This window comes from Lotus japonicus, chromosome 5 (genome assembly GCF_012489685.1).
Source record: "Lotus japonicus ecotype B-129 chromosome 5, LjGifu_v1.2".
Classification (NCBI taxonomy): Eukaryota; Viridiplantae; Streptophyta; class Magnoliopsida; order Fabales; family Fabaceae; genus Lotus; species Lotus japonicus.
Genome location: NC_080045.1, coordinates 66667123 through 66681098, shown reverse-complemented (window position 1 = coordinate 66681098; position 13976 = coordinate 66667123). Strand labels below are relative to the sequence as shown.

Here is a 13976-nt window from a genome sequence, read left to right as displayed (position 1 = left end):
CTCCAAAAAAATATTGAATACACACATTGAATGATTTTTTTTTTGTCTTTAAACAATATTGAATACTAAAATTATTGCATAATATACCTAGTTTAATTTATGATGATTATTTGAAGAACTAAGATAAAATTTATTATGTAAAATGTTAGACGTGGGATTAAATTTTTGAAAGCATTTAAATGTGGATAACACGTTTGAAAAAAACTGTCTCCGAAGGATAGTTCAAGTGGTAAGAGTTAGGGACATAAGGGTTGAGTGAGATGAAGGGTGAAGGGTCTCGCTTGGGGTGCACATGGGTCGGGCCAATCCAATGAAACCATTCAACCCAATCTGATCCAATGGTAAAAATGCGGGTTGGATTGGGTAAACGGGTCAATCAGATTGATTTTATTACGATCCAATCATCTTTGGATCGGAAATCAGATTCCAAAATAATTCATCAAACCTAACCCGAAATCCAATCATATAATAATAATATATTATTTAATATATATTTTTAATAACTTTAATTTTTACCTAACCTACTTGTAGGGTATGTATTTTATGGAAACTTGGAGTCCTACTATTAGAGTGATTTTTAGGAAACTTTGAGACTAGTTTGTTTGTAATTACTTGTTATGTTTAAATACTTAAAGTACTTGTTTAGTTATGTGTTGTTGTATAGATGTGTGTGGACGGTAGTTATTATGAACTTATGATGTAATTGCATGTTATAGACTTGGAGTATTTATTTTTTAATATTTTTTCAATATTCCAGATTTATTTTTATTTTAATATGGCGATCCAATCAATCCATCCAAACAACCCGAAGATTGTCAGATTAGGTTGGTTTGGGTCTGTAGGTGAAAATTAAGGAAATCCAACCCAACCCAACCCAACCCAACCCAAACAATTTTGATTGGTTCGGATCCTGATTAGTCTGAAAATTCATCCAACTCAAATCATGTGCAGTCATAGGTCTCGGGTTCGAACCCGGAGGAAGAATTAATTTACTAATATATTTTTTTAAAACTAATTTACAAACATTTTTAACAACTAACATTTGCCTAAAAAAAACGTTTGAAAAAAAAATTAATACCTCTAAAAATTATCAAAATATATTTTAGGATTAATGTTCCAGGTCCTTGATATATATAGTCAAATATTTGGTCTAAAACAATCATCAATTTTCTGAACAATACAAACAATGCATCTCTCATTCATCTCGTCCATTCTACTCCATCCAATCACACACACAACCATAACAAACCTTTTAGGCCTGGCCTATTATGCATAGCCTATTGTGAAATGTGCGAACCTCTTGATCAAAAGTCTATTGTTAAAAGGAAAACGAAAAGGAAAACAAAGAAAAGAACACAACCAATGACCAATGTGGGTTCTTTTTTAAAAAATAATAATGTAAAAAATAAAAAAAATTACCAAAAAAATTATAGTTTGAAAACAATTTACTAACAGTCTAACACAGGTCCATAGTGACGGTAAACTAATCCGTCCCAATGAACTTGATATGAAATTAGCGACAAAATCTTAGAGGGATTTCTCGTCACAAAATCGCATGTCTGATTGACAAATAACCACTTTGGTCCATCAATGATAATGGACCTTGCGACGGAAACAATCCGATTCTAATATTCGGTCGCTAAAAGGATTTTGTGATGGATTTAACTACCGTCGCAAATGTTTGTGACGACACACTTTCCGTCGCAAGAACCTTTATAAGAATTTTGTGACCGATCGATTTCCGTCGCAATTTCGCTAACAAGGATTTCCGTGACGGACTACTTGCACCATTTTGCTGCCAAGGTTTTTGTGACGGATAAGTATTCCATCGCAAATATGCTGACAAAGATTTTTTTGCGGATTTATTTTCCGTCGCAATTCATCTCTCTCTTTGTAATTGTTTGGTAAATAATTTTTTATATATATTATATTAAAAAAAGTGTGATACCTTAAGTCAGGTTAAAGTATGGTACCCAAAATAAGTTGTCATAGTAATAAAGACTGATGTATCACATAAGTCAACAATTGTATTTTCCCAGTAATGTACCTTAAGATTAATGGCGTTGAATCAATTAGTATTAACCTCTCTCTTTATCGAAACTATGGTGCTCATGTCCAATGCTAGGATCGAAATTCGAAGCAACCACTTCAAGGTCGCGGTGGACGTCAACAAAGGTCGTTATAAGACAATCAAGTTGCCCAATAAACGAAAACGCTATTGCACCAAAATTTTTATAATTCTAATTACCGTATGTCATTGATCTACTAAACCACCTAATATGGGTATCACACCAAAAATATGTGGGTATCACATAATTCAACTTAAAAAAAAGTCACCATGTTGAAGCCTCAAAGAGTCAAAGTAGAAAAAAGAACAAAAACCATAACATAATATAGAACAATTTTATTTATGATTATTATTTGCGGTGTTGGGATATTTTTTGTGGTGAGGAGGTTGTTTTGTTTGATTGTTTCGTTTGACCCTTGTTTTGATTCAGAATCAGAATCACAACACAATTACACAAAGACGATGATGGAAACTTTGGCAACATGTTCTTCTGCAACTCTACCATCTCCTTCTTCTCCTTTTTCCATTTTCCCATCATCAAGACTTTCCCCTTCTCCCAAGTCCCTTCACTTTCGTTTAGCCTCCAAGCGTGCGTAATCAACCCCTCTCTTTTTTTGTTTGATTTCTCATATTTTCTTACGATCATCATGGTCTTCAAAATTGTGACTTGGTTTTGTTTTCAGGTGATGATGGTCAGGATTCAGATACCCAATTCAATTCCAAGGGAATCAACACCAACAACGATGACAACAACAACAACAACAACAACAACAACAACAACAACAACAACAACAACAACAACCTTCCAATTCTCAGTGATCGCCGCTGCTTCTCCCTTTCCCCTCTTTCAAAAGTATGTCTAGTTTTCATTCCCCTGTATCAATCATATCTCAAATTTCATAGGCTGAATTGCATGCATTACGTATAGTTGGTGCTAAATTTTTGTTTTTTATTTTGTGCTTTTAAGGTTTTTTTGTGACAATTTATTCTGAACTTCAATGCTTGTTCACCTAAAGTATCTGAAATTTCAAAGGGTCAATTGTGTTAGGCATGTTTGGAAACCCTTCTACTATTGATTCTAAATTCAGAATCAATTCTAGGCAGAAGCTTATGTGAGTAGCTTCTAAATTTCAGAATTGATTTTGAGAAACAGAAGCTGATCCAAACTTGCTATGGATGAAAGAGGTTTGATTTTTGGTTGTGAAAATGATTCAATTCTGATGAGAGTTTTTTTCGGGTCAGGATGCTGCGATGGGGCTGGTGTTGAGTGCCGCGATGGGGAGAGGATGGACTACAGGTTCAGGGATGGAAGGGCCCTCAGCTCCTGCTGCTGGAAGGGATAATGAATCAGGGACAGGAAACATCTCCACTTTCCCGTGGTCTCTCTTCACAAAATCGCCTCGGCGAAGGATGCTTGTGGCTTTTACTTGTACCATCTGTGGCCAACGAACTACACGGGCTATTAATCCCCATGCTTACACTGATGGCACTGTTTTTGTCCAGGTAACCATTTGTTTTGTTATGATGAGCCTTAATCCCTATCTTGACATATGTTTTGATATTTTCTTAGATTGAATTTGGAACAAAATTGTAAAACAAGGAGTGTGTGCATGGCATCCAAAATACTTTGATCTTGGCTTTAACCTTTCAAGGAAAGGGAAAATTTAATTGAGAAGTTGGAAATTTTTAAATGTTACTTGCAAGTATTGATTTGGCTCTGGATGGGAAACTTAAGGTCTTCTTGCTTGTTGTCAAATAGCGGTTATCGCGGCGCTATAGCATAGCGCTCTGAGGGCTCACCGCTACTTACCTCATTTTTCTGTTATATGATTACGAAGCTTAGAGTAAAGTTACGTTTGCTTTATATTTAATACTGTTATACTTTCACTCAACTCCGCAACCTTTTCAACCTTGAAATTTCTAAGGAAGATGATATTCTTACAACTATTTTGTATAACTGTGCCTTCATAAGTTGATGCATACATTCTTGGGTGATCATATAAAGATCAATTCGCCTACAAGACTCTTGACCTTGGGGCTTTGTGTCTTCATAAGTTGATACATACCTTCTTCAGTCGTCATATTAAGCCCATTTTCCTAAAAGACTCTTGGCCTTGGTTGTACGTTTAAGTAATATACGATTTTAGTTGTATGCACTTACATATATTGTATACTTTTTAACATATCCCCACATATTTATGTAAATATATACATGTATGTTTGTGTGTGTGAAAAATCCAGTTAAATCCTGCCGCTTGAACTTTAAAACAAGTTCTAAAGACATTGGTGTGGATTATGTGGAGGAATAAAAAAAGTTAGAATATCATGTCCAATTTCTAGTGGAGAGGGAAAGGAAGAAAGCTGACCAATTTTTTTTCATTGTTGGTAGTGTTGTGGATGCAATGCGTATCATAAGCTAGTGGATCACTTGAACCTGTTTCAGGAGACAAATTGCTATCTGAATTCAAGTTTTAATTACAAAGGTCCAGTATGGAATGATGAACTTAAGTTGAGGTATATGGACATAGATAGCGATGATGATGATGATGATGAATATCCCCCATTTCATGAATGATTCCCTGCTAATGGAGGATATGCTTGCTGCCGGATCATATGGATATTTAGTTTAGGTGTCTTGTATATTCTGTGTTTTTCATATTTAATAGTGAAAATTGTCAAGGACGGGATTTCTTTGTATAGTAGTTATGTTTATATACAGCTTCAGAACTCATGTGTATGATCATCAATTTGATAATGTACAATACATTACATAAATTTCTATGCTTCTCTTTATTCTGTGATATCGAGTTAGGATGTTTTTTTTTTTACTTTCTGCCATTCCTCACTAAGCTATCTGACAGTTCAGCTTCAATTATTTGTCCAACACCCTAGTCTTTGCTTTTCTTTTCCTTTTGGAAAATTTCATGGAATTTCTTAAAATGCATGTTTTGCTTAACTTTACCCCAAAAGCTAGTTCATGTGTGAGGATTGCTCTACCCTTTATAAAGACTTATTTAATCATATCTCTGGTGAATGTGGAATGTCTCAATAGTATTGAAGACTATACGAAACATGCATCTATTTTGGCAACTGCACAACATGATTTCTTGGTGTCTGTCCATAATTAGGTCTCTAGTGTTTGTGTGAATGAAATGGACTGTCTGTGTGAACACTACTAAAACACTTTATCTTAAAAAAAAACTATTAAAATTAAAATCAATCATTACATTACACAATTCATATTCACATGCTTTTAAAATAATCATCCATGACATGACACATACAGAATTACAAAGTCCTTGACTAATAATGTGCCTAGAAAGCTAACTAGAGGAAACTTGGGGAAGAATATAATAGCTAGAAATATAAACAATATAAATCTAAAGGGGGTTATACATACAATAATTAACATTGCTATGTTTGAAAGGCTTAAGTATAACTGATCAGACGCTATGGCTCATTAATAGGAGCCCACATTTTCTCTTCATATCTGCATGAACATCTGTACTTTACCAGTTGATTCACCTTAAACTATTTTTCAAAACCAACTTCACCTTTCACTTTCTGTATATTCTGCCATATGAATGTTCTTGATCACCAAGTCAAAGCATACATGTCATCCACCTATAGTGCGGTTCCTTCTATTATTCTTCTAATTTACCTTCTGATAGGTTATGAACAACAATTTTGCCGATTAAAATGAGGCTGAAAATTTAATGCTTGTGGCTTCTGCGTACAAATAGTAGCCTTAAGCCAATGTAGGCGCGCAGCGGTTACTACTAACTTTGTCATTGGCAATAGGGGGATCAGCACGGATCATTAGACTAAGGAAAAATGCTGTCATCTGAAATACAATGAATTTCATGATTAAGGAACATTGGAAAAACTAATTGGAACATGATGAATGATGACAATTTAAGCAGTATTTGATAGACATTGTTCTTATCATGGCTTGATAAAACTCCAAATTTTCTCAAGGATAGGAATCAATACTCTGGTAGGCTTCTTAGTGTAGTGGAAAGTGAACACAGCTAATAACTAACCCGTTAATCCCCACTAGTAGCATGTTTGGAAATCACTCTATTATTGATTCTAAAGCCAAAATGATTTTAGGGAGAAACTTCTACGAGTAGTTTTTGAGAACCAAATTTGATTTTGAGAAAAAATAAGCTAATCCAAACATGCTATAAATCTTGGATCTTGAGATGGAAGAATCATCTTACCAGTATTAGCCCGAGGCACATTAGACTGAAGCCGGGAAAGTTAAATGGTGCTTCTTCTGACAGGAACAAGGCTGCACACCATGGAGAAGCTTATTAGTTTCTGATGTTTTTCTTCTCAATTCAGTGGTACTATATATATATATATATATATAATATGTCCTTGGACTTTGCTCCTAATTATGGTTGTACCTGTCATTGGACTGAAAATTAACGGAGCAATAATGTTGGCAATAGAACTAATTCCTGAAAGGCATCCTTGAACCATCCCCTAAATCAAAGGCTGATGAGTTAGGCTAAAAGCAAAAGGATATAAATTCACACATATAAAGATTAAGTTGTCCCTCAATGCTGCAAAATAGATTTAACAACAGATTTATTGTATCAGTTTTCAATGTTATAATCTGAACATTCTGAAAATACAGTTTAAGAATGTGTTACACTGCAGGAAATCCATTTTCTCATTAGGGATACCTGTTCAGTAGGTCCAACTTGTTTCGATGCAATGCTGCATATCTGTGGCAAATATGAAACGTGAGAGATTAGAGTACTATTTCATTGTAGTTGAACAAAACCAATTCCAGTAGGAAGGGCAGCGGACACAAGAAACTTACACTTGGACGCACAAAAACACCAAAAACAGAGAAACCTGCTAGAGCATAAGGAACCTGCATGGTTTTCAAAAGTCTTGAAGGCTTGTTTTGAAAAGATATAAACAATTAAGAATGTATTTGAAGATAATTACCCATCCTGACCACGATATGCTGTAAATAAAGATCTGCACAACATTACATATTATGAACCATCATCAGTATCTTCATAAAATTATGTATATGCATTTGAGTTCTGTTCAATTTGAATCGGAACAGTTGTTAAATTAAATCTGAAAATTGATTCAACTGAATATAATTAGATTTTTTTTTTGAGTAATACCTCTAATACTACCATCATATCATATTTGCATGCCTTCTAAGTTCAGATAAGAAATCTTGAGAAGAGTGAGGCTTGAACTTACATTTATGCAGCTAACTAGGAGCCCTGTTGAGAGTAACTTCTCCTCTCCTACTAGAGGTACTAAAATGGGCATGAAAACTAGCTGGGAAAAGGAATTGCAAATACACAAAACCAACCACAAAAAGTTAGTCATTAACATTTGTAGTGACATTTACGGATACTGAAAGTGAAAATGTTAGTTGAATAAATTTCACAACACATAAAAAATTCAAAATAACAAAACAGCTACTTAGAACTAAGGCCTACTTGTGAGAGAGTTGCTCCAATCCCAGTAATCATCATCAAATCAGCAAACTGGTTCTTGTTGTACTGAAAACGCGCCTTTAAATAGTACTGCATGTAGTGGGAAATTTAATTAGTAACAGAATTTGACTCTAATGTATTTATTTGAAAGTAATGAATAATTTACCAGCAATATAGACATCAAGCCACCATCTGCAAGACTATTGAAGAGAAAAACAACCGCTGCTTGTGAGAATGTGGGGCTGCAAACATGAAGCTTGCATGATCAACAACTCTTTCAAATACGTTGCTTGAGTTGGTAATAGGTAGCCACAAAGAGATTTTGTGAAAAAAGTATTAATGCCCTTAATCTATACTAATGGTGTGTTTGGGTAAACACTAAACAGCCACAAGTGCTCATCACATAAGCACTTCTTAGTGTTTGTGTAAACAACCATAAGCTAATTTGAGTGAAATAAGTTCAAAACAGATAAGCAGGTGTAAGCGCTTATTCATAAGCTGATCTGAGCAGATTTTGAAAAATAAACTCAAAACAGTTTGTAGGTATGTCACAAATTCTTTTCATAAGATTACCTAAACATTTGCATAATTGTTTTTGCTATAAGATAATCTTAAACAATCTATTTCAATCGTGGCCAAATTCAAGAGGCATTTCTGTGTAAGGTACCTGCACTTCAGCAAACAAATTACATCCCCCAACGAAGGCAGTTTCTTAAATGTTCCTGTTGTCCTGTTCGATGAATCATCCGCACACTGTTCAAGACATGGTTCCTCAGCCTCCTTCAATAATGGCTGCCTCATGCCACCACCAGGTACACTATCCTTAAGGAAAATTCTCATGTATACCAAACCAATCATTGAGAAGACTGCAGAAACCTGAATAAACCAATTACAAATGTAGGAAAATAAGAAAAGGGGTATGAGAAACAACTAGCAGCATGCTAAGAAATTCTTAAGTATTTAAACAATGATGAAGAACCATAGACAGAAAGTTTGACCCTGTAACCTGAAATATCAAAGCAGTGGGTAGGAAACGAGCAGCTAATGTACCACCAACAAATGCTGCTGATCCTACACCAGCAAGTATTCCAAATGCTGTTGTCCTTCTCCCATCTGGAACCTTGTCTGCCTAATATGACCACATCAAAATGCCAATATATGTTATAATCTGAAGGAATTAATTTATATACACCAACATGTGTAACATTCAATCATATCTTGACTGGCATTGAAGGTTTGTTATGGAAAAATAGTAATCCTGATTGAAGATTTGTTACTCTATAAGTGCGTAGATATTAAACTCTAATTTGAACCAATTAATTGAGTAGCTATGAAGCATTTGTGTGAGTGTATGAGCCTCATTGATAAGGTTTATGAGATTGGGAAGTACCACATATGCAAGAGCTAGGCAATGGGAGCTGCCTTCGCCTGCAATGGCAGCAAGAGTTCTGACCACATAGTACACATAGAAGAACTTGGTATCCCTGCTATATGCCAATATCACTGCAGATGTAATACCACATTACTATATGTAGTTAGCGTTGCTAATTAACCTTATACAAGTTAGTATCCTCCACATGCATAAATGTCGATTCACGTAATTGAAGGTATATATAGTAAATTAGTATTTTTTGTTTTGTACAAATAACTTCTGAGTTATTATTATTATTATTATTATTATTATTATTATTATTATTATTATTATTCAGTAACATTTTAAAGATATGTCAATAAGAGATAAATTATTAAATTATTGGTAACTAAGTTTGGATCGTTTGATAAGATTAATTGATGATTTTTTTTTGTGGTCAAAGTTTGGATCAATTGATAGGGTTGGTTTGAGTGCCAAACAGTATGGGAATCTTTCTTTGTAGAGTCACAAATGCAAGAGATGAAAGATTTGGACATCTCATGAAATGGTAGTACTACTAGTAGATACCCGAAGATATTTTTTGGTCGCTTATGGATGAATCATTCATGATTAGGCTTCCCATGATGAGAACATAAGAACTTATATAGAAGTGATTATGCAATACCACCTATTTTATCCTCACTAAATCCACGGGTAATGATTGTTGTTACTACAAAATTGTAGAAAACAAAACACACGAAAACGATAGTAGCCATCCACTACACAGCATGGTACAGCTGGGCCCATACTTTGTGGGACTGGGCTCTCAATCACAGGCCTCTCTTAACAACAAACCAATTTCAGAAAGAAAAAAAAACCTCCAAGCGTGGAGTAACTAATTATGTTATGTGTATATAAATTGATTGATCCATTACGTGTAAAATCGTCTATGATAAAAATGTTCCTAAATTAAAGAGTTTTTAAATAATGAAAACCAAAGAAACAATGTATGTGCATATAATAATATGTACAGACCTTGAGGAATGACCGACACAGTAAGAGGAAGTGTGAGTAAGGCTTTTCGACCGTATCGGTCGGACAAGTTCCCTATTAATGGCGTCGTCACCACTGACCCCACTCCAATCATCTGCAGCAATACATATTCACCCCCAAAATCATATTAATGTTTTCCAATCGAATATATTTTTCACAGATTAATTTAGTATATAGAGTTCATAATGTATATTTGCCAAGCTATGAGCGTAAGAAATAAATTACAGTGTTGGTTGGTTGAACGAATTTTGTTTCTTGTGCAATAAGATGTAAACTATAAACCGTAAAACTAAAGTGCATCAACTATATACTATAGTGACAAGATGAAACTATGCACTTTAAGCTACTCACTAGAATTTGGTGCAATCACATATGTGTGTGATGCAAACGGAACATCTATAAAGCGTAACTAACGTAGCTTGCACGGGAAAAAGAAGTAATGCTTGTAAAAAGTCAAAAAGAGACATACACATCTCTTAATTTTGGGTGTTCTATTATATTGAAGTGACTTCCCATCAATTAATTGTAAGGTTGTGATTTATGCATGCAAAAATTAACTTGAATTTGGTGATTAAAAAGTAAACTGATTTGAATTGATTGGGTAATGCAACAAAAAATGCTTGTTGGCAAATCAGTAACTCAATACCAATATATAAAAACACGCAATTGCAGGAGAGGTTGACATACATATAAGTTAATTAATTTATTATTGTTTGTCTAAGATAAAGAATATTAAAAATAGAGTTTAATTTTGATGCACCGACAGTGTAAAGTTTTTTTACACCGTCAACCAATCAGATTTCAAGGATGTAACATGTCAATTAAAGAAATTAAATGAAAAGAAAAATTTTCTCACATTCTTGAAATCTGATTGGTTGACGGTGTAAAAAAACTTTATACCGTCGGTGCATCAAACTTTTTCTCTTAGAGATATATTTGAGACAAGGCAAAGCCGGGGGGTTGCTTGTAAGATCTGCACACACCCAAATATGGCATATAATGACTAAGACTACTAGGTATAATAGTATGAATTGATAAGACTACTAGGTATAATAGTATGAATTGATAATCACAAGTTCAAACCATATAGTATGTTTTCTTATTTTTAAAAATTGAAAATTAAAAAATGGAGCATTATGCACTAGTGCACAACCCACAAAAGTTAAAATTGAAATGCAGGAAATTAGAGAGAGAGAGAGAGAGGGAGAGTTGGGTATATAGAGAGAGAGTGGACTGACAGCTTGCTGGAAACCGGTGAGGTAAATGGCGAGAGAGCACTCATCCTGACCGGGGCAGAGTGCAGCCATGGTGATATCTGTGATCGCCGGAATAGCTATGACGCCGCCAAAACCCGTAAGAAACATGGTCACGAAAAGGTGGCTCAGCCCTGTTAACCCCTCCATCACCATGTTTAGGTATGAATTCAGAAAAGGTGTATGTATGTGCCCTCTCTCTCTGTGGTGAATGGTGATCGGGTACTAGTACTATAAATAAGTGTGACACGAAGAAGGGGACCGACAAAGAGAAAGGGATAGGGAGTGACGAAAGAAAACAGAGAGAAAGAGAGAGAGATAGGGAGAAGATTCCAAAGGTTCCTTTATTAAAGAAGGATATATATCAGATGAGATATTAACTATGGAAGACAAAGTGACGAAGCAAGGAAACGTAGCTTGGAAGGTGCTCTGTTTGGACCGATCGTCTTTAACCAAACCTTGCTCATGCATGCCTTCGCTATTGTGTTGGTGTGTGTGTGTGGTAACCTTGACTAATTGGTATACCAAACCATTGTGTTAATTTGTGGGGAGCAGAGCAATATTACTAGCATTTACCATGCTTTGCTTTTTATAACTTGGCACCTTCCTGCTCTACCGCCACCTTTTGTCTCCATTTTATTTCCCAGAGATAATAATTATATACTCCTTTTTTCTTCCTAGTTACGTTGTGGAAGGAATACTATAGAATAGAAACTGATAAATAACTTAAATTGGCTTATTACTACCCTAAACTCCACTTTAATGAACTCTTCACTTTTGATTAATTAGTTACGTTAGTATATTATTAAACATTAAACACACTTTTTTACGTTAGAAAATGTAAAGAAAAGAAAAGAAAAGAAAGAGATATAGCCACACAAATAGTTGGAGGTGAAACTGAAAATTATCTTGAATTCAATCAATTCAGCAATTCTAAGGAGCACAGTATATGTAGGCACCACAAATCCAAAGCTTCAAGTACTTTTTGGAACAAATTTCATTGATATGGTTTCTATAGGAGAGCACTTTACAATTTTATTTTATTTTGTAATTTTTAATTAATATTTGTATTTAAAAGAAAAATTGGAAATTATTTTTACAATTTCTATTGGTAGCTATTGATACCAAATGGTAGCTTTGAATCAAATAATTAGAGAACTGCTAACAACACTCTCATTAATTTGTTGAAATTCATATATATCTCATTTTTTGTAGACCTCACTTGAATCTTAACCAATGAACAAGAAAGTGTTGAAAAGAGAGTATTGCAAACATTTTTCCAAATGATGCAGTAAATTAACATTGAATCTGTATCAAAACTACTACTATAATAATAAGTTAATACAATTATATTAATTTTTTTTATTAGTAACACTTTTCGTACAAGAATTATTCAATTTAAATACCCATTATAGATAGGTATGCTCCCCAACATAACTCTCATTAAATATTTTGGGGGTGTGATACGTTTGCACTTTCGGCTAAGCAAGAAAATGTTAGATATTCCGTCAAAAAAAATGTTAGATATGGATCCGTCAAAAAAAAAAGTTAGATATGGATCAAAAGTAAAGTTATACTAGCAACAAATGTAAGAACAAGAAATACTTATTCAAAAGGACAGAAAATAAAGTAGAAACACCCTGAATAAAATGCCAATCACAAACATATTAATTTTAGTAGTACTTTCTTATTTTGAGCTGGATTTGAAGAGAAATTAGGCTCGCCAAAATGTTTAAGGGATTGAGAAAACAGTTTGGCTAGGAGTTAATCGACAGTGACAGAAAGATAATTGAAGCCCGAAATAATGATAATTATAAGTGGGTCGCGTGGCGCAAGTTACTCGCTTGGAGTGAACGATACTACTTAGGAGGATCAATGATTCAACCTTGTAGTTGTTAACCAAGTTATCCAACATATATCCCTCATAAACATATAAATATGTAAATACTTCCAAATGTAACATTTTCCACTGCATATTAGAATACACGGAAAAAATTACAGCATAGCAACTCAATAAATAACCACAGAATCTAAAAGAAGTTAATTCTATTCACCATAATTATTTTACTGTATATCCATATTTCTAGTTCATGATCTGAATTGTGAATAACATATGTATGCTTTATATCTAGAACTATACGGTGAGTGGTGGTGGAGCCTAACCTAGTGGGGAATTAGTGGACCATGTCATGAAAATGACAAGAACTTGAAATGACCTTTGCAGTTTCCTATAAGAAACGGTTAAATATATGCAACAGACAAAGGACAACGACGCAGAGAATTCGATTGTCAGTAATGTGTTTGGAAAGCATTCATTCTAACTACATTTGTTACACGTTACAACTTTAAAATTTAGAAAAAAAAAATATAAACATTGAGACAAAAACATCAAAAGGAAGATTATACAAATAGAAAACAGTGATTCACCTTCAGTTTACACATGCAAGTAAACTAAATTGTTTGCCAAAATGCTTATTATGAAACAAAGAAAGAAAACACAGGATTCCTTTACTCTTCCTTCAAAAAGAAAAAGCAAACTTCAGAATATTCAAGATGTGCATAAAAAGAGCCGTGGCATTACAGTTTTGTCTTTGAAAAGAGGCTACACTGAAATTGATTGATTTCATCCTACTGCGTTACAGTCTAAAGGCAGAGAGGATAAAGAACTCTGGATTCAGGATGAGTGAAGACCTTAACTTTCTACTACTTTAGCAAAGAAGCAAGTTGGACCCAGAAAAGGAAAAAAAAAAAAAAAAAAGCAAGCACTTTGGAAT

The 13976-nt window shown here is 34.2% G+C and overlaps 2 protein-coding genes across 3 annotated transcripts; one reads left to right on the top strand and one right to left on the bottom strand.

Annotated features, from left to right (window-relative positions):
- The first annotated feature begins 2419 nt into the window (after positions 1–2419).
- LOC130717113 (uncharacterized) lies at positions 2420–4843 on the top strand. Its single transcript, XM_057567228.1, has 4 exons — positions 2420–2657; positions 2752–2921; positions 3311–3571; positions 4458–4843. The coding sequence occupies exons 1-4, from the start codon at positions 2531–2533 to the stop codon at positions 4641–4643; spliced, it is 744 nt and encodes a 247-aa protein (XP_057423211.1). The 5' UTR covers positions 2420–2530; the 3' UTR covers positions 4644–4843.
- Positions 4844–5272: 429 nt separating this feature from the next.
- LOC130717111 (uncharacterized) lies at positions 5273–11647 on the bottom strand. Of its 2 annotated transcripts, XM_057567226.1 has the most exons (14): positions 11188–11643; positions 9932–10043; positions 8936–9048; positions 8552–8674; positions 8213–8421; positions 7712–7787; positions 7549–7635; positions 7304–7384; positions 7034–7066; positions 6903–6956; positions 6763–6804; positions 6481–6559; positions 6292–6362; positions 5273–5912 (listed from the first exon to the last, which is right to left on the bottom strand). In XM_057567226.1, the coding sequence occupies exons 1-14, from the start codon at positions 11356–11358 to the stop codon at positions 5817–5819; spliced, it is 1347 nt and encodes a 448-aa protein (XP_057423209.1). In that variant the 5' UTR covers positions 11359–11643; the 3' UTR covers positions 5273–5816. The 2 variants fall into 2 exon arrangements, with proteins under 2 accessions (XP_057423209.1, XP_057423210.1); XM_057567227.1 differs by lacking the exons at positions 5273–5912; positions 6292–6362; positions 6481–6559 and adding an exon at positions 6565–6639 and having other exon boundaries at positions 11188–11647.
- Between the last annotated feature and the right edge of the window lie 2329 nt (positions 11648–13976).

Coding starts and splice junctions, on each gene's coding strand:
- LOC130717111 (XM_057567226.1), bottom strand. CDS start 11,358: ATGGTGATGGAGGGGTTAACAGGGCTGAGCCACCTTTTCGTGACCATG. Junction 9,049..9,931: donor TGTGTCGGTCATTCCTCAAG/GTCTGTACATAT, acceptor TTACATCTGCAG/TGATATTGGCATATAGCAGG. Junction 8,675..8,935: donor GCCTAGCTCTTGCATATGTG/GTACTTCCCAAT, acceptor TGGTCATATTAG/GCAGACAAGGTTCCAGATGG.
- LOC130717113 (XM_057567228.1), top strand. CDS start 2,531: ATGATGGAAACTTTGGCAACATGTTCTTCTGCAACTCTACCATCTCCT. Junction 2,658..2,751: donor CTTTCGTTTAGCCTCCAAGC/GTGCGTAATCAA, acceptor TTTTGTTTTCAG/GTGATGATGGTCAGGATTCA. Junction 3,572..4,457: donor ATGGCACTGTTTTTGTCCAG/GTAACCATTTGT, acceptor CATTGTTGGTAG/TGTTGTGGATGCAATGCGTA.